The sequence below is a fragment of the Haliotis rufescens genome, unplaced genomic scaffold, assembly GCF_023055435.1.
Source record: "Haliotis rufescens isolate VD_foot unplaced genomic scaffold, xgHalRufe1.0.p SCAF_11, whole genome shotgun sequence".
In the NCBI taxonomy this organism is placed as follows: Eukaryota; Metazoa; Mollusca; class Gastropoda; order Lepetellida; family Haliotidae; genus Haliotis; species Haliotis rufescens.
In genome coordinates, this window is record NW_025963791.1 from 18,121,646 (window position 1) to 18,140,066 (window position 18,421).

The 18,421-nt window shown below is 38.3% G+C and overlaps 2 protein-coding genes across 4 annotated transcripts; both read right to left on the reverse strand.

Moving 5' to 3' along the window:
• Nucleotides 1–1,770: 1,770 nt before the first annotated feature.
• LOC124152003 lies at nucleotides 1,771–5,265 on the reverse strand. Its single transcript, XM_046524713.2, has 4 exons — nucleotides 4,907–5,265; nucleotides 4,032–4,202; nucleotides 3,003–3,200; nucleotides 1,771–2,160 (listed from the first exon to the last, which is right to left on the reverse strand). The coding sequence occupies exons 1-4, from the start codon at nucleotides 5,088–5,090 to the stop codon at nucleotides 2,021–2,023; spliced, it is 693 nt and encodes a 230-aa protein (XP_046380669.2). The 5' UTR covers nucleotides 5,091–5,265; the 3' UTR covers nucleotides 1,771–2,020.
• Nucleotides 5,266–7,835: 2,570 nt separating this feature from the next.
• Nucleotides 7,836–17,389, reverse strand: LOC124152002. Of its 3 annotated transcripts, none has more exons than XM_048392363.1 (6): nucleotides 17,316–17,389; nucleotides 11,139–11,232; nucleotides 10,886–10,951; nucleotides 10,349–10,504; nucleotides 9,581–9,706; nucleotides 7,836–9,296 (listed from the first exon to the last, which is right to left on the reverse strand). In XM_048392363.1, the coding sequence occupies exons 2-6, from the start codon at nucleotides 11,221–11,223 to the stop codon at nucleotides 8,890–8,892; spliced, it is 840 nt and encodes a 279-aa protein (XP_048248320.1). In that variant the 5' UTR covers nucleotides 11,224–11,232; nucleotides 17,316–17,389; the 3' UTR covers nucleotides 7,836–8,889. The 3 variants fall into 3 exon arrangements, with proteins under 3 accessions (XP_048248320.1, XP_046380667.2, XP_046380668.2); XM_046524711.2 differs by having other exon boundaries at nucleotides 17,312–17,389; XM_046524712.2 differs by lacking the exon at nucleotides 9,581–9,706 and having other exon boundaries at nucleotides 17,312–17,389.
• Between the last annotated feature and the right edge of the window lie 1,032 nt (nucleotides 17,390–18,421).

Genomic DNA, 18,421 nt, shown 5'->3' on the forward strand with positions numbered 1-18,421 from the left:
GCAGTACCAAACCATCAACAAAATCAACACCGACATTGAGATTATGTCCCACATACTTGGCTCGTTTTAGAAAACTGTGGAATGCCTTGTTTTCATCATGCGTCTTGACATGCTTCACAAGAGGATCATCAGACAAATAAATGTGTGCAAAAGTGCACAAGACATTCTATCATGTAGAGCCCAAACGTTAATCAAACAACGTCCTCCCATCATAATTGGTAAATATAAGCGATTGAGGGAAGAGCGAGGGTGATGGGATCTACTGTCTGACCTGATTCTTCGTGTGAGGGTATCATTGTTGTGTTGTTATTATTATTATTATTGACAATACCCTGAATTTCTTGTTATTGTTATCATTATTATTATTGTTGTTAATGTTTTTAAGAGATTAAAATTAAAAAAATGTTGTTTAGAGTTTTGCATTTAACAGGGTTTGTTGTTTTCATTTTCATGCAGGGCACGTGTGTATTTGGGAGTTAATTGTATGCAGTGAATGAATCCGACGTAGGCCTGGTCACCAAGCACTGAATGGGTACCCAGTAGGATTAGATGGTGATGTGGCTGTACGCAATAACCTTCCTGCCTCACTGGCAGTTTGAGTTGTATACTCCCCAGGGAGGTTTGAATGAAACTGTTGTGCACGCTGATCCTTTGGACCGGGTAATATTAATGCGATTTGGGCATTCTTTAGGTTGTCGATTTGTCGCATTATAAACATACACATTATATCCCCTACACAATATTTTCGGAATACTAATGAGAGATACATCAAAACATTAAAACATTATTACATGAAATTAGACAAGATTGTAAATACTCGATGACAGAAATTATTTTATTTATTATTTGATCTTTATGTGAAACAAGGTTCGTTGTGTAGGGCAACAAGTGAAAACATATTGCATAACTATTGTACTCAAATCGTTAGAGAATATGTGACTCAAATCAGATACTGCTTACACACTAAACATACTCATTTTACTTCAGAGGAAATGAAAGCATCATGCTGAACCTTATTATTTTCAGGAAAGTTGTAATATAATGAAATAAGTGAAATATCATCATTCTTTACCACGGAAAAACTGTAACAGTTTAAATCACACTTAGTTCATTTGCAGTTATGCATGAATGAAGAATGTCCTTGCTTCCGATTCCTTCAAGCTGGAAGATTCGATCAATATTTTGTATAATTGGAGCTGTGTTTTCATATCAACAGTAAATTAAAGAAGTAACTATCTTGGCTACACATAACTGTTGATATCTTTAAACTTGATATCTATGTAAATGGGAAATACCTCCAGCATGTTTGAATGTTTTGGTTGATTGATATGGTAATTCTTTACATGATGTCTCAATACTAAATCCGTTTAAATCTCTTAAATTTGAATACATTTACTAAGATACACTATCGTTGCAATATCGCTTTAGCGTATTGAATAAACTGAAATCAACACGTTTGAATATTTGAGCACACTACTACCTGTGAGTAAGTCAATGTCTGCTTATATCAAGTATAACAACCAGAAAAGGCGGAAATATGTCCAGTACTTTCTGATGTCATTTCCGCATGTGTTGTGGACAGCCCAGCATGGCTGCTTCCTCATGTTGTGCATTCGTCACCACTCGCCCCTTTCCGTAACGCTATTCGGCTTGTCCCGGAATAACACGAGTTCTTCACGAATGCATGTTTTGCTGTAAGTTAATTCTGGGCAAGTTAAATCGTTAGTTTTAAGCCGTTTATATTCTAGATATAATACCATTTTCAGATTCTACTGTTTGGACATTTTTATTTCAATCGAAACAAGGATTTCAACTAAACTGAATAACAAAGAACAGTTAGAGGTCAGGTTAAACTGTATATATTCAATATATTGACGCATACTGGCAAAAGCCTTTGTGCAAAGATAACGTTGTATGGTAGCAAGCGGTCCAATATGGGACACAGAAGTCACGGGAGATACTGGAGCCATATTATAAACACAGGCCCATTGGTATCGTAACTTAGTGCGTCCCCTGACGATCAGCTGGGGTCTTCTTTGTTGTCTAGAAACGAACTCCTGTTAATATGACGATCTTCTTGCAGATCATCAGCATCTAAATGGGCCAGCCACCGCTCAACCCCCTGTCCTGGTTTCTCAGCTGCACTATTAATCTTTATATCTGAAAAACAGAAAGCAAATTTTCAAATTTTCCTTTAGAGAGAGAAAGAGAAAGGGTTAGAGAGAGAGAGAGAGAGAGAGAGAGAGAGAGAGAGAGAGAGAGAGAGAGAGAGAGAGAGAGAGAGAGGCCATAAGATATGTAATTAGTGCCATGTGTGGATGTTGCTCCTATTCATACAGCGTATCCCGTCATTGCAAGATTAATCTATGTCATAACACATGCGTCAGCCGGTTAACAGTGGGTTTTAACGATTTGAATGAAACTTGCTTGGACCTCAAACTGGTCAGACCCCAATCTCCCTTTAACATCCCTTTTACATTCTTCCTTATATGGTGATTGAGGGCTAAAGTGTATCCACATCATTCTCAACGTGCAGGGCAACAACGACAACGTGTCGCTATATTTAGACGATGGTATAATTGTGTCATGTTACATAGTGTATTCAGAGATAAGGATTTCCGCTGAGAACCTGCACAGAGGCATGTCACGGACGTTTCACATAGACAAATAAGTGGGTTCAGGGCAACCCGGGCAGTGTCACTGATAACGGCAGGGGAGTGCAGAAACAAACATGTCCATGCATGAAGGGACAGTTTAATAGGCCATATGCAATTTCATTAGAAATGAACCATTTTTATAGGGGTGTGCCAATCATTAAATAATACTGAAACATCAAACTGTTAATTTTTAACATGACATAAAAATATCTCAGCATAATTTCTGCTGGGAAGAATCAAGGTAATTCCGCTCAGTCTCTGTACTATCCTTTAATACAAGTCTTGCGACATAGTTTGTAAAAACAGAACGATACATTAAGGTTAGCGTGAGGGTTTGGGACCTACACGGTGTTCCTTTGTAGATGGGCTGTATGAACGCATCTGAAGCATCTTCCCTAACACCACTTCGACGTTGTTTACAACAGAACCGGATGGTGATCAGGGAAAACATGGCAAGTGAGAAGATCCCCAAGACGACAGACACCGCCCACAGCAGCTCGACGACAGGGAAGCTGGCTTTGTTTGCATCTGGCTTGGAGAAATCTAGAAGATAAAACAATATCTAGAATTGCAGCGAAAAAAATATTGGTTTACATAGTATATAAAAATATAAACGCCAACGTCTCCGAAACAGATTCCATTGGGCGTAAAAGGAAAAATAGCGGTGAAAAATTCAGTGATGACACCGGGTGGTCGCGAAAAAGGGTAAGAATAAGCTTGTCGACAGTGTCTAGGTTTGACACTTTTCACTTATCACAACGTCTAAACAAGGATTATAAATGGGCACCAGATCGTCATCTGGCACCATGTACCCTTTAAGGTGTAAAATGACTGCTACATGAAAGGAGATGGGAAGATGAGCGTTACAACGACTTCCAGCTAATATTTAAAATTGTATCTCGTCAGGATTGGTTCTGTACTTGGACGCTTTTAACATTATTCCAGTTATATCACGGCGTGTCGGCTTAATGTGGGAGGAAAAACATAGACAAACATAGAAACATAATCGGAGCGAACCGAGATTCGAACCCACAATCATAGGTTTCTGGCGCGCCCAAGGGACGCAACTCTGCACAGCGAATCGCGGCGCCTTTTAGACGACTGGGTCACCCGTGCCCCCGTTCTTGGGTGAAATAAGAACCAACGAACGCCTTGTACAAATAGTGACGACATGAGAGGACAAACACACCCATCCTTCCTGCCGTCTGTACTTTAACCCTATCTGTAGTTCTATACTAACAGCGCTGTTCGGCACTACTTTCGGCCAGTATAATTTTATAAAATGTTACTGCTTTTTACCTGTTACATGCAATATTGTAAATCTGGTTTACACTGATGTGAGCTAGACCTTGTACATCTCGAAACATACATTACCTGGACACTTCTCTGCGCATGCGTCATCTGTTTCTTGGTCTGTAATACAGATGTCCGCGCAAGGCTCACATCGTAATATGACTGTGTCCAAATATGTATCAGGGGGACATAACTCTGCGTGATCCTTCACATTCACAGTTTTCTCCTCTTCGTGTCCTTGGACGATGAAACCTGTATTAGAAGAAGCAGTTGTCTGAGGAACTATCGCCATGCCTTCACCACAACAGATATGAGTACAAAGCCAAAGTCACTATTACCCACGAGCCCGGGTATGGTGCTGACAAACTCAGAAAAATATTTGGGGCGAACTGGGATTCGAACCCACAATCATTGGTTTCTGTCGTGAAGGAATTGTGGTGCATGAGATAACATGGACACCCGTGCCTTGCCTTAAGGATGGCAGGGTCAGGCAGGGTCTTGGTAGACTGCATGTCACTTCGGCCCAATGACGTTCACTGTTTCTCATTCTTTCAGACCAAGATTTGTCCTGTCCAGACTCGATTATTAACAGGACGCCGTGATATAGCTGGAATATCGCTGACTGCGTCGTTAAACAACATTCTCTCATTTCACTTTGTATCGCATCAAACAAAACGCTTGAGGTCCGTTCTCTGCATCTCGCCAAGTTATTATTCTGATGATATCAGCTCACCATATCTTAACCTTCCTCTCTAAGGATGCTATATTCACAAGACAATTTTAATGTTAATGTTATCGTGGACAGAGACAAAAGCGTACATTTGAGATATGGATAGCCGAGAGGGCATCAAGTGGTGCAGCAGGTCTTGTCTTGACCTTTGAATACCATCACGGCTCTCAGACTACCTACAACTGAGTTAGTGTGACGCGAAAGAGAGGGGAGTTGACTAACTTACCTGGACAATGTCGGAGGCACATGTCTGTCGTCAGCTGTATGGCAGCGTGTTCACATATTAGTTCACAGTGTTCACACGCGCCTGTCCCTTCGTCAAGGTACTGACCAGGTGGACAAAGCCTTTGAACCGGGATAGCTAGGCCTGACTCAACCAACAACACTGTATACACAATCAGGGTTATCATGGTGTAATAACGAACGTTCAACTCGAAACACTGCTGTATCCCGCACACTATCCTTGGTCAATTCTCAGTAGTTGAGGCCAGTGTTTAAGCATGTATACGTCACGGCAAGCAGTCAATACTTCACCCGACCGCCAAATATTTCCCTCAAAAATCCTTTGTCAAAACGAAAGTAGCTGCGTATTTTCCATTAAGCTATTTATAGTTACACGGCATCTGGAATACCCAATGAGTCACATTTCCTTTAGACTCGATTCATTTCCGTCATTCATCCGCTGATAACCCACAAAGCGTCGGTTTTCCATATACAAAGGTCCGGTACTGCTTTTTGTATAGTGTTAAAGTGTGGATCGCAGCAGCCTATACGTGTGAGTAAAACCTTGCAACTGCATGTATATAGCACCTGGTATTAAGGAGCCCTAATTTATTCCTTATTTATTTCAACTATTACTTCAACATAACCATATCTTAAATTGACTTATACAAGTCCTGAATCTTACATAAAATTTAAAATACTGACCCATGTTATAAGACCAGATTTGCTTGCCTACGAAAGCAAATTTATCGCCAAATCTAAAATGATGGTTGTTGATATACGTTATATTGTAACGGACATTTCCCAGCTGTTTGTGTGAAACTACACATTTATCCACTCTCATATTTGACAGCTACTCTACACACTAAGTATGTGATCCGTTCATGCGTATAGCGATTATCATCTTTGGATGAGACAAATCTGGTTTAAAAGATACAACGAATAAAATTGATAAAATAGAAAAACACAATTTGAATCTGGCCGTAAAGTTCGTGAAGCATGAACACTTGAAATCCTTTAGTAGGTCACCCTAGACTTACATCTAGTCTCTTAAATGGACATCTTTTTTATAGAAAAAACATGGTTTTCGAATTATACACTGTAGTTATAACATATAATAAAATGATTTTTCATTTCCTGATACTGAAGTAATCTAGACTTTCCAAAGATCATAGACTCGCGTGGGCTTTATTGATATATTTGTTTCAGGGCCTGTAGGACAGACTAAGGGCACACGTGTCTAGCATTAAAGCAGTAAATCGTCAGTATTTTCCCAAACGTCGATATATGTCAACAGATTTTATTGAAGTTTTCCAAAGTGATAGTTTAATATAGGGGTAGCCTCGTATCATTGTGAGAGATTGTATTTTGTGTCTGGGGAAAAACGTAATAGAATTGTTTATCATTACATCTTTAATTAATTATCATTGTACCACCAACACCCCACCCCACCCACCAACCCCCATGTCGTGTAAATCGTGTTGTCAATCACATTAATGGTTTTACCCACACCCGTTAGGTGATGTCAGGTTACTTCTTTTAGTAATGACGAATACACGACCTTAACTTGAGCCTCTGAAAATAACCACACGTCAGCTATTCAGAAACATGTACATGTATGTAGGAACTTGCGATCAGTGTGTGTGTGTGTGAGAGAGAGAGAGTGTGTGTGTGTGTGAGAGTGACTGAGTGAGTGTGTGTGTGTGTGAGAGTGAGTGAGTTTGTGTGTGTGTGTGAGTGACTGAGTGTGTGTGTGTGTGTCTCTGTGTGTGTGAGAGAGAGAGACAGGGTGTGTGTGAGTGGCTGAGTGTGAGTGGCTGAGTGTGTGTGTGTGTGTGTGTGTGTGTGTGTGTGTGTGTCTTAGCTTTATCCAATTTCAGACAGTATATTTCTTTTTAATTTTCCCATATTGGAAATAGTTTTGTCGCATATCCCCAAGAACAGAATAACGCTTAGCGAATAGTCTCGGGAAATATTATTTTGATGGGAAACAATAACTCCATTTAAATTGAAAAGGTGAGAGGGGGCATTCATGCCTGAAATGCAGAAAATCTAGATTTGCTTCCTTTAGGGCTACCTCAAGGTCATAGCCTGAATACGTACAACTGATATTGAAGGTCAAATTCACTCCGAATGTCAAAAAATGTAAAATGTCAACAACAATTTGGCACATAATCATAAGCACAAGGATGGGGCATTGCAGGGTTCAGGTTTTCATGGGCCTTCAAGGCCACTGGTATTGTCATTCTCAAGGCAGTTCTGCATTTTTGGACATACATACATACATACATACATACATACATACATACATACATACATACATACATACACTACAAAGTTCAGGGACTGAGAGAATGACTACCTCAAGGCCATAGCCTGAAATTCTTACAACCGATATTCAATATTCAATTCACTCTCAGTGTCCTAAAATGTATATTGTCAACAATAATTTAAGAAGTGTCTAGAAAACGTGTCAGTTTCAGTTTCATTAAGTTTAACGCCGCACTCAGCAATATTCCAGCTATATGACGGCGGTCTGTAAATAATCGAGTCTGGACAAGACAATCCAGTGATTTATATCATGAGCATCGATCCAAGCAATTCGGATACGATGACATGCATCAACAAAGTCAGCGAGCCTGACCACCCGATCCCGTAAGTCGCCTCTAACGACAAGTATAGTCGCCTTTTACGGCAAGCATGGGTTGCTGAAGACCTGTTCTACCCCGGATCTTCACGGGTCTGAAACCTTTCTACTTTATGACACGTTACTATTGCTGAGTTAAACGGCGTTTACAGACAAACTAATACAGTGTAGATTTTGTATTTTACAGCGGGCGGTCGTGATCATGAAACATAGGTGTATGTTTACGTACTTTCATTACTGTTACAAAACAACACGACTATATCCGTCATACATGGAAAACATGTTTTATTCTTTGTCAATACTGAAACATAGTGGTCCTGAACCTGATCTTACATCACTAGCGAAGAGTGTAACACTCGGTAAATTATAAAATCTGTAACATGTGTTACCATTGTGAACTATGGCATAATAGTTGGGCGTATATGGTCCGTGATCTATGCCATGAGTGTTTTCCACTAAAACTCGACCAACATGCAAACAGTAAGGTTAACAAATACATGGTTATTTATTATGCTGTTGAATGCATTCGTGAATAATTGAAAATGCGATTTTCCAGTCTGATACAACAATAAAAAAAAATTACTTTTATTATGTATACAACACTTATACAGTCATAAAACACTATTAATAGATACATTCTCCCATATACTGATAGTACAACTGATTTTGGCTTCAACTGATCCTTTACTGATATAGGTAAAATAGATTAACCCTAGCAAAGACATTGCCCTATAGTGCATATGTAAGTGTTGTTGTAAAAAAACAAAATCTGCACTTAATTGTGACTGTGCGTTCACCTGCTTGGCTAGTGCTTCCGGTTTCTCATTATCAGTCTGTACACTGGATAAACAGTATCAAAACAGTACACTATAATATGAGGTAGGTTGGAAGATGTCATACATGACATTATTTTGAAGAGTACCCGCATGTACTTTGTGGAGGTAGACCGTTTAAACAACAGCGTTTAATTGTATCCAAATTATCATTTATTTGTAACAACGTGACCCCAGTATATGACTTCAGGGACATGTTGTTGAATAAGGTTAACGGTACCCTATCCAAAATCTTTTAAAACGTACACATCGTGAGGAACCTGTGATTTGTACATGAATATGTCTTGATTTCTTGTTTGTATGTTAAGGCACATTTCTGCTTTGAATATGTCGACAGTATGCATTCCATGTGATTCGAAACGCTGCGAATCTTTCGATGAGTCGATGAGATCACGGAGGGCAAACAAAAATATTTTGAAAGAATATCATAACAGGCCAATATGTCAATGTCATCCACAAACAGGGTAAAGGTAAAAGCGGCGTAAAACCAAAGTTTAACTCGTTCACTCAGCCATACACAAACTCGAAATTGGCCTGGTCATCATTAACGTCGTGAGAACGTTTTATACCGGCAAACGGATCGCAGTCACATGGAGCAGCAACCATCCTCTGCTCCATCCTCTCCCGTTGCACTGCAATGTCCATCTGTCCTTGTCGTCCAGTCCATCCACACATCTTCACGTACACCGACATCGCAATTCCCACCACGAGCCTTGGACCACAATATATATAAATGTGGTGTATCAGTTGTTGGAGTCGACCTCTGATGTTCCTGTTTCGTATGTGTCGTTGTCCATCCAACTTTATAATAAGGTAGAGAAAGAGGAAGAGCATTGAGGTTGTGGCTACCAGTAATTCTACCACCGGCAGAGTTGCCTGACGCAGTATGCCAAGGCGAAGGGCCACGGGAAGATCTGAATAAAAATAGAATACTACAGAGGAAGTGAGTACAATGACTGTCGTGACATTATTGTTATATCATCGTGATCAAGTATTAATATTCACAGTTTTGGCAAGTGAGTAAAATTTGGCTAAGCCATTCATAAAACATCCCAAGAAATACATACACTTCATAAAACATCCCAAGAAATACATACACTTCTTATATTATATGATTTATATGACGAAATTGTCAAAATTCCATGACAATTAATAACACAGTCCTACAGTTATAATGTTGCATGTATGTCTCTCATACCTTGATTTGAAATGCTGGGGACACTGTAAATTGCCCGAGTGACCGCAAAGACAGAATATGTAAATAACCGATGACATGATCCTTCCTGAATAGATCTGAGACACACCACACAGGCTGCACCACTACCTAGAAAGAACAATGTTGTTGTAACTTAGAGAACAAGCTGATTTCCGGAGGGGGGGGGGGGGGGGGGGGGGGGGGGGTAATTAAAACATATATTCAAACCCTGTGTTCTGAAAAAAATACATATACCTCGCATTGAAGGAAAGAAAATAATGTGCAAACTATATTAAAGTGCAACCTCCCCCGTCCCCACCCCAGCCCACTCAACCATCCCCATATCCAATGAAAATAAAATGGTTATTCTCTTCATGTGAATCATTAACAACTGCTTTGTCTTTAGGTGACGATTTAATGGAGCTCTGATATCCTCAACTTTGTCAAAGTCTTCCCTTAATATTGATGACAAATATTTGTCATCACTCGTTGCATTAAGCGATTCCTACGCATAAACAACTTGAATTGCTATACTATTAACCTACATTGTATATACTTCGACATGAAAATGTAGTGAACAGCATTAGACATTTTGTTAGTTGTAGCATATATCTTATGATTATCGTCGCTTATTGGCAATGCGACTTAAAACTATAATTTACTTCATTGTTCCGAACGAGTTTGGATTTGTTCTGAATTACATTGTGTGATCTATAAGTCACTATAGATTATTAAAAGTAACGTTTTCCTGAGTATATCTGCTTTCCTTACCTAGCCATGTACACAGCCATGGTATATGTACTGGAACTGGGCACTGCTGCAGTTCCCGCCAGTATGCGTTGTCGTCTGTCCCACACACGTCTGCTGCTCCTTGTGGTTCGACCAAGCTACACATTGGAAGTCTGGGCTCTAGTGGTAAACTTATACCTGTAGGGGGTTATGCACAAACACCTCATCAGTAATCATGCGACCTAGTTTGCATTAGGGACTGGGACATTTTATACCGTCTAACGCTGATTTACCGCTGCACGACTTAATTGCTACTTTTCTTTCAAAATACGGTACAACTTATTGCAAGTAAAACTATTTCGCCATTTTGCCTTTTTTTGGGTGACAATTTCGAACATGGAATAGGACATGGTTCTTTGAATATGCAGATCATGCTTTGACGATTACAAGTGGTTTGTAAAGCAAACTGGTAAAGGTGTTTCTGAACCCATTCCTTAGTAATAGGTAATTGGTTCCTAAAATCTGATCATTGTCATATCTATTTAGTTATTGTTATCTTGTGTTTTGATCAGCACACACCTTTAATGGCTTCCCTAGTCGCCTCATAGTGAGAGGGGCATACATCTCTTTTAAATAGCCCAGCAACTGAAACAGAATCAAATGAAATGTCAACTTTTTAGGTACATGTAAAACGTGTATTTCGTGTGTATAATTTTTAAATTTGACTTCAGAACGTTATACACATTGGTGAAATGTGTTTGATTGATGAGGGAAGAGTGCATTAAACCTGTTTGAACAATGAGCATAACGAAGTTGATGTGTCTCATCTTACCAGTAATATCATGCTCTCCATAATATTCCAGACATCCGATAAGGCCAGGTATTGCCAGAACGTATACCATGCTTCGGGCATACATTGTACGCTTCTGAAAATAACATGGCACTCATTTAACAATGAGATAATGAGAAAGTATGTTTACGCAGCAGTCAGCAATATTGTAAGGCCCTGTTGAAAAGTTGTGGAATTCTTTCGCAAATGCTTGAGGCGGTAGTCGAAATGAAAATAAAAATATATAATTTATTACGTAAAATGTAGGGTCTGTAGAAAATTTCAAATTCTGTATTTCACATTGGTTATTGTTAGGATTGGCGGATCCATTTACCAAATAATACATATTAAAATGACTTCTTTGAGTGGCATTTAGAAGTTGGAGTGATGAAGTAAGACGAGTTCTATGGATGACTAGCAATAGCGCTTTTCGAGAATATGTTTGGTAGATTTGCTGTATGTGTGCAGGGAATCAGAATATACATTACACTGTTCACTATGTCTACAACAACATCCATCGGTGACAACGTGATCATAGCATTCATGTACAGATAAATCGACAACTGATCACATTTATGAACTCAATATCATTTTGCAAAATATACACACATGATAATGTCTACTCTTTTTTACCAGACGATTCATTCGTTTGGTAATTTTAACGCATCAAATGGCAACCGATGGAAGTTTGGCAACTGATAGTTAGTTTTAATGCAAATTCTACAAGAAAGAAACCCGACCTTGGAGTATGTGTAAATTCTATTCATCAACTATATCTGGAAGTATTGATCAACTTAAAACCAGAACGTTTTCGCTATTTAACATATCAGGAACATCCCTCTGTCTGATTTACAAAAGGAACCTATGTGATAGAAAAAAAACTCATTTTATATAGAATTACTAAATAATAACTTCCAACCTGACAAGTTCTACTATGCTATACATTTGTTTAATATTCAGGAAAGAGTACGCAGTCATTAGTATGATTAAAATCATTACTGTTCGCTGCTCCCGAGTGATGCACCTGTTCTTTGGAAACAAAGTTGAACAATAATTAAGAAATATTGATACATTGTCGGTGCTTGTACTTCTATTTGTATATTCCAAATAATACAGTGTCTGAAACCTTGAAACCTTGAAACCTTGCCACAGACATGAATGCTTTTGCAGATCGCCACACAACTTAAATATCTATATTCACTTAACCTATCTTTGCTATGAACGACGAAAACGGATCAAGTGTAAGTGCCGTGACACTTATGATTGTCTTCATGATTGTGAAGTAGTGAAGTGTATGGGTCATGTATGCCCAGTTGCAGGGCTATCCTGATGAGTTCCCATTGGTAGCAATGTTCATTTGATAAACAAAATTATTTTCATTGGTTAAAAAAATTAGTGGTCAGTAACCACTTTTTTTACTTTTTAAAATTCTTTTGGATATGCTTGTCAATATATGTGTAAACATTTTGCTTTATATGTTGTTTGTTTGTTGTTTAACGCCGCACTCATCAATATTCCAGCTATGTGACGGCGGTCTGTAATTAATCGAGTCTGGACCAGACAATCCAGTGATTGAAAACATGAGCATCGATCCACGCAATTGGGATGCGATGACATGCATCAACCAAGTCAGCGAGCCTGACCACTCAACCCCGTTAGTCGCCTCTAACGACAGGCACAGTCGCCCTTTACGGCAAGCATGTGCTTTATATGATGCTTAATATGATTCTGGCGCCATTGTTCAAAATAATCCGAGACAAGACATTTTCACGAACATAAAATTGTGATTCTTATGTCTTTTCACGTGCGGAATTGATTCAAAGAGGTTAGCCATTGTTTCATTGCCGTTTCCATATTCAGTCATGTCGACGTCATGATCACGTTGTATCCTGGTATTATCAGCATTTGGAGTGAGTTTTAATATAATCACGGCGTGTCAGCTTGATGTGAGAGAAAAGACAACGACCCACGAGCCTGAATGCAACTGACATATCTAGTAACCTAATTCCTGGGATTCGAACCCACGATCATAAACTACTTGCACGACTAAGGAACAGGAGCCCGCAGAGCGAATTGCAGAGCATGAGATGACTGGGTCACTGAATTTGAATTGCAGAGCATTAGATGACTGGGTCACTGAATTTGAATTGCAGAGCATTAGATGACTGGGTCACTGAATTTGAATTGCAGAGCATTAGATGACTAGGTCACTTAATTTGAATTGCAGAGCATTAGATGACTGGGTCACTGAATTTGAATTGCAAAGCATTAGATGACTTGGTCACTTAATTTGAACTGCACGTAAAAGCAAATGAACAAAAGTCAGCAGCATATTCTGTAACGGCCTCCTCAGACCTGGATGCAACCATATAACAGACTCACTCAATTCACGTGTGGTGCGAAGGCTTTGAAACTCCAAATTTATTCACATTGCTTTTTGAAATTCATCTCATTGTCCAGTATAAAGACCTTGTGGATTGTGGCGGTTGAAATGAATTTTTAAGTTTAAATCTCAGACCAGAAAATACATTCAGTCAGTATGAGCAATAAGGAAAAGGAAACTACAACGCAACGGATGCATGCATAATCTCTACGAAAGGGCAACCGGAGTCAAATATGACTCAAGTGAATATAATCATTGAGCAAGGGGCCCCTCAGAGACTCTGTGACGAGTAAGAATAATTTAAAGATAATTATCTTAACAGTCAATCTGAAGAAACCGTGGCGATGCAAATATATTTTATCACCTTGCAACGAAGTATCAATTAAGTTCGCGCCTTTCTTTGCGGATTTTAGGAAAGTGTATCAGCTCTTAAAGCAGTCTATGTTATAGATGTAGGAAGTGAAGGGCAAGCTGACTATATTGATATTTGCATGCTGTATGAATTTGTTGAGTTTTATGATGTACGAGTATGCATATAATCAATATATATTGTCAAATGAATGTGTCTAGTATTATGAAGTACATGTACATATTGTCATATGATATCGAAGCCGGTATTTTTTTGCTTTTTTTAAGTGTTTACTCCTTAGATGTATATATTTCACTTTCTGTGACTTCCCAATATCATTCAGCGAATACTTTATAATAAATCATCTGTTCAAATATACAACTATAGGGGGGGGGGGGGGGGGGAGTAAACGGGATTCATGCATATTTATAAAAGATATCAAATGCTTGACACATTTCAAAACAGCAAGCATCTGAATAGAATTTCTTCCACACTCGATTACATCCCATTATTTGAAGTTGACAACTTTACATTTTAGAACGTTTACAGGCATACAATATAACTTTTTTTAATGGATCTATATCACCGAATCCTCAAAGTTCAGCCCAGCGTAAAAGTATTGGTGTTAACTTTGCATCAAATAATCAAAAGTAAATGCGAGACTAGTATGGTTTCAATGAGTGTATGCTGATTAACAAGACCATGACATGGTTTCTTGCCTGAATTGCAATGCTATTTAAAGCTTTCGACCACAGTAGTCTATTGCTAAAATACATGCCAAGATAACTGCTTCCAGTAACTACAGACTTCTTTTTTAAACAAATCTACAGTGTCAACAGAGGAAAATTTGTTTGTTAATTTGTTCACATATAATATAAGAAAATACATGTAACCGATTAGTTTCGGTATATAAATGCAAATATTTTATTTTTTCATATCTATAAAACCCACTGCCATTTCTATTAAATATATTTTTAAATTAACGTAACGACAAATTTCCTGTGTTTCCTCGAAGTTGACATATACGTGATTAGCATGTTACCTTTGTTGAGGAAATGGGCCACTTAACGGAATGTAGACTACTTATATTCCAACATAAACAACAAAAGAAGCAAACCAGTCATATAACAGTTCTCATCACGAATAAATCAGAATTGATACATTGTCACACATGTCTGTGTATAATCATTATTACTAAATTCTTTATTTAAAAATAAATTATGTTAAGTTATAATCGCCATTCTTTAAATTTGTATCTAGACTCAAATTCTATATCAGTAAACAACATTAACATTCATAATAACAACATATTTCAGTACATACATAGGTACAAAATAGCATTAACAGCAGAGCTTAGTCTGCTTCATTGTATAATATAACTACAATGATCCGGGGTAGAATAGGTCTTCAGCAACCCATGCTTGCCGTAAAAGGCGAAAACGGGATCGGGTGTCAGGCTCGCTGACTTGGTTGATGCATGTCATCGATCCCAATTGCGTAGATCGATGCTTATGACACCAATCACTGGATTGTCTGGTCCAGACTCGATTATTTACAGACCGCCGCCATATAGCTGGAATATTGCTGAGTGCGGCGTAAAACAACAAACCAACCAACCAACCAACATAACTAAAACCAAAGTGGACCGTGGTAGTACAAAGCTATATTTTTTAAGATGGTGGTCTCTACTTACTGTAAAATAAAACATGTTCTCTAGCAAACAAACTAATGGTAACATGACGTTAACATCAACACTCTTTCTAAGGGCAAATAATGATATATCGGTGTTGATGTTCCAGCTTTTTAACCTAGTCTTGTTGAAAATGGTAGAATAAACATCCCAACGATTAAAGCACCATATCAACAGGAAAACTGTTATCACTGGGACACATTAGTATTTTGTTGTTCTTATAGTGGCGAATATGTACTATTATAAAGAGTCATATAAAGCCTCAAGAAGAGATGGGACCTAGAGTCGCTTCATGTCATCCGAAAAAATGATTAAATGTGAAATTAATACACACAAAAGGCCCCTTCTCTGGGAAAAAACTAACCCAGATTTGATATGTATCTCTTAGATAAGCTAACTTCAGTAGTTTCTGACACTATGTAAAATAACATGGATGAAATTAATACACACAAAAGGCCCCTTCTCTGGGAAAAACTAACCCAGATTTGATAAGTATCTCTTAGATAAGCTAACTTCAGTAGTTTCTGACACTATGTAAAATAACATGGATGAAATTAATACACACAAAAGGCCCCTTCTCTGGGAAAAACTAACCCAGATTTGATAAGTATCTCTTAGATAAGCTAACTTCAGTAGTTTCTGACACTATGTAAAATAACATGGATGAAATTAATACACACAAAAGGCCCCTTCTCTGGGAAAAACTAACCCAGATTTGATAAGTATCTCTTAGATAAGCTAACTTCAGTAGTTTCTGACACTATGTAAAATAACATGGATGAAATTAATACACACAAAAGGCCCCTTCTCTGGGAAAAACTAACCCAGATTTGATAAGTATCTCTTAGATAAGCTAACTTCAGTAGTTTCTGACACTATGTAAAATAACATGGATGAAATTAATACACACAAAAGGCCCCTTCTCTGGGAAAAACTAACCCAGATTTGATAAGTATCTCTTAGATAAGCTAACTTCAGTAGTTTCTGACACTATGTAAAATAACATGGATGAAATTAATACACACAAAAGGCCCCTTCTCTGGGAAAAACTAACCCAGATTTGATAAGTATCTCTTAGATAAGCTAAATTCAGTAGTTTCTGACACTATGTAAAATAACATGGATGAAATTAATACACACAAAAGGCCCCTTCTCTGGGAAAAACTGACCCAGATTTGATAAGTATCTCTTAGATAAGCTAACTTCAGTAGTTTCTGACACTATATAAAATAACATGGATGAAGGTTATAAGTGTATGGGCTCAAAATATAAAAAAATGTAGCAACTCATGTTACTCTGGCAAATAATGATTTATGGCACCAATTCGAGCTCAGTCTTGATAATTATCTCTGAGATTGGCTTGCAAACTTCCACAGATGTAACTTCTGTAGTTTCTGAGAAACAGTGTCTCCACTGCGCACACTGTGCACCAAATAAATAACATTGACCAAGGGCCGTAACTAGGTAATTACAGAATCAATTTTTTTTATCTCAGTCCTCGAACGGACGGAAGGACGGATGGACTGATGGACGCACTCCGTTCCAATATCTCCCGCCCCACTTCGAGGCGGGGGATGATAAAGACTAGACCAGACTAGACTGGTAAAGAAGAGGGATATGAACACGGAAGCAATGATATAATTCGATTAGATGAAGCCGGTTAATAAATAACAAGTCTTGTTAAAACAGGAAATATATGCGAGGATATACAGTGCATGTTGAGGCCTTTTCAAGACTAACTTCAAATATCATACTTGCAATAAATTATTGTGTCTTCCTTAATCAAATCCACGTTCCGTCAGAGAATTTGCTTCAAACGCCACGTCATACATTAAAACTATCAAAAACTAGGCTCTATTTCAGTATAAAAACGGATCTAGATCCTTACAGATTCTGTGCTTACCTAGGAAGTTTGGTTCAACCTATGATTTACATTTAAAAGGTTTAACTTCTTCATTCGACTCCACTCGGTTGATCACTAAAGGAAATAACAACATTACACGGGTTCGAGATCAGTCAGTTTTCGTTTTTATTGTATACATATTTAGTATCAACCAGGAAGTACATGTATGTGACTAAAATTGGTTGTTGGAAGTTTAAGCGGGTTTTTTTCTTACTTTATCAAGCTTATGTATTGGTTAAAGGATAAATACGTTGGCAACATCTGTTTCATTCAATCAGACATGTTTACACGGCAGTTGTTTTTCTTACGCGTTGCACTTGACATAAAATAGATAGTAGGAGGGCCTGTAACAGCGTACGATATGGGGGTCAAAGACAGGAGTGCATGACTATTATATGAACCTTGTTAGAATATTATGTGGAAATGTAAACAGAACACGGTCTATTTGATCCATCATAAGGTAAGAGTTATATTATGTGCTATAAAAGGTAATGTGGCAAAAAGCTCTATGGCCAGAAAACAGTTCGGTCATTCGAACTAATGAATCGATTTCTTAAGTGTGTTCACAAATTTCATGTAATGTCATACACTAGCAATCAGCGTTTTAATCGCCCCCGAGGGGTAGTGGATATACCGTCTGCCCGGAGAACGGAAACCATGAATGGGACAAAAGAGGGACTGGTTGGCTCGGAGGACGAGTCAGCATACTGTGTCTGAGTAGGGTATTCATGTACAACTGTGGAATTGTATCTTAGTGAGCGAGCACGATAAAACCGACATAAGTGCGAGTTAGTAAAAGCGGCCAAACTCACACGTGCATGCATGTCGCTTAATGAGTGAAAAAATCATGAACGCTACGTAAACAATGCCATCTCACCTCATATATTAAAGTTCTTTAATCAACAACAACAACACAGCTACACTGGATATATCATTTATCAACTGTAACCTACAACATGTA

Bases quoted from the DNA above. Each gene is read 5' to 3' on its own strand.
- LOC124152003 (XM_046524713.2), bottom strand. From the start codon at position 5,090: ATGATAACCCTGATTGTGTATACAGTGTTGTTGGTTGAGTCAGGCCTA. The intron at 4,203-4,906 runs GTAAGTTAGTCA...CTTCTAATACAG, and splicing joins GTGCCTCCGACATTGTCCAG to GTTTCATCGTCCAAGGACAC. The intron at 3,201-4,031 runs GTAATGTATGTT...TTTATCTTCTAG, and splicing joins ATGCGCAGAGAAGTGTCCAG to ATTTCTCCAAGCCAGATGCA.
- LOC124152002 (XM_048392363.1), bottom strand. From the start codon at position 11,223: ATGTATGCCCGAAGCATGGTATACGTTCTGGCAATACCTGGCCTTATC. The intron at 9,707-10,348 runs GTAAGGAAAGCA...TGTTCTTTCTAG, and splicing joins ATGGCTGTGTACATGGCTAG to GTAGTGGTGCAGCCTGTGTG. The intron at 9,297-9,580 runs GTATGAGAGACA...ATTTTTATTCAG, and splicing joins CCCCAGCATTTCAAATCAAG to ATCTTCCCGTGGCCCTTCGC.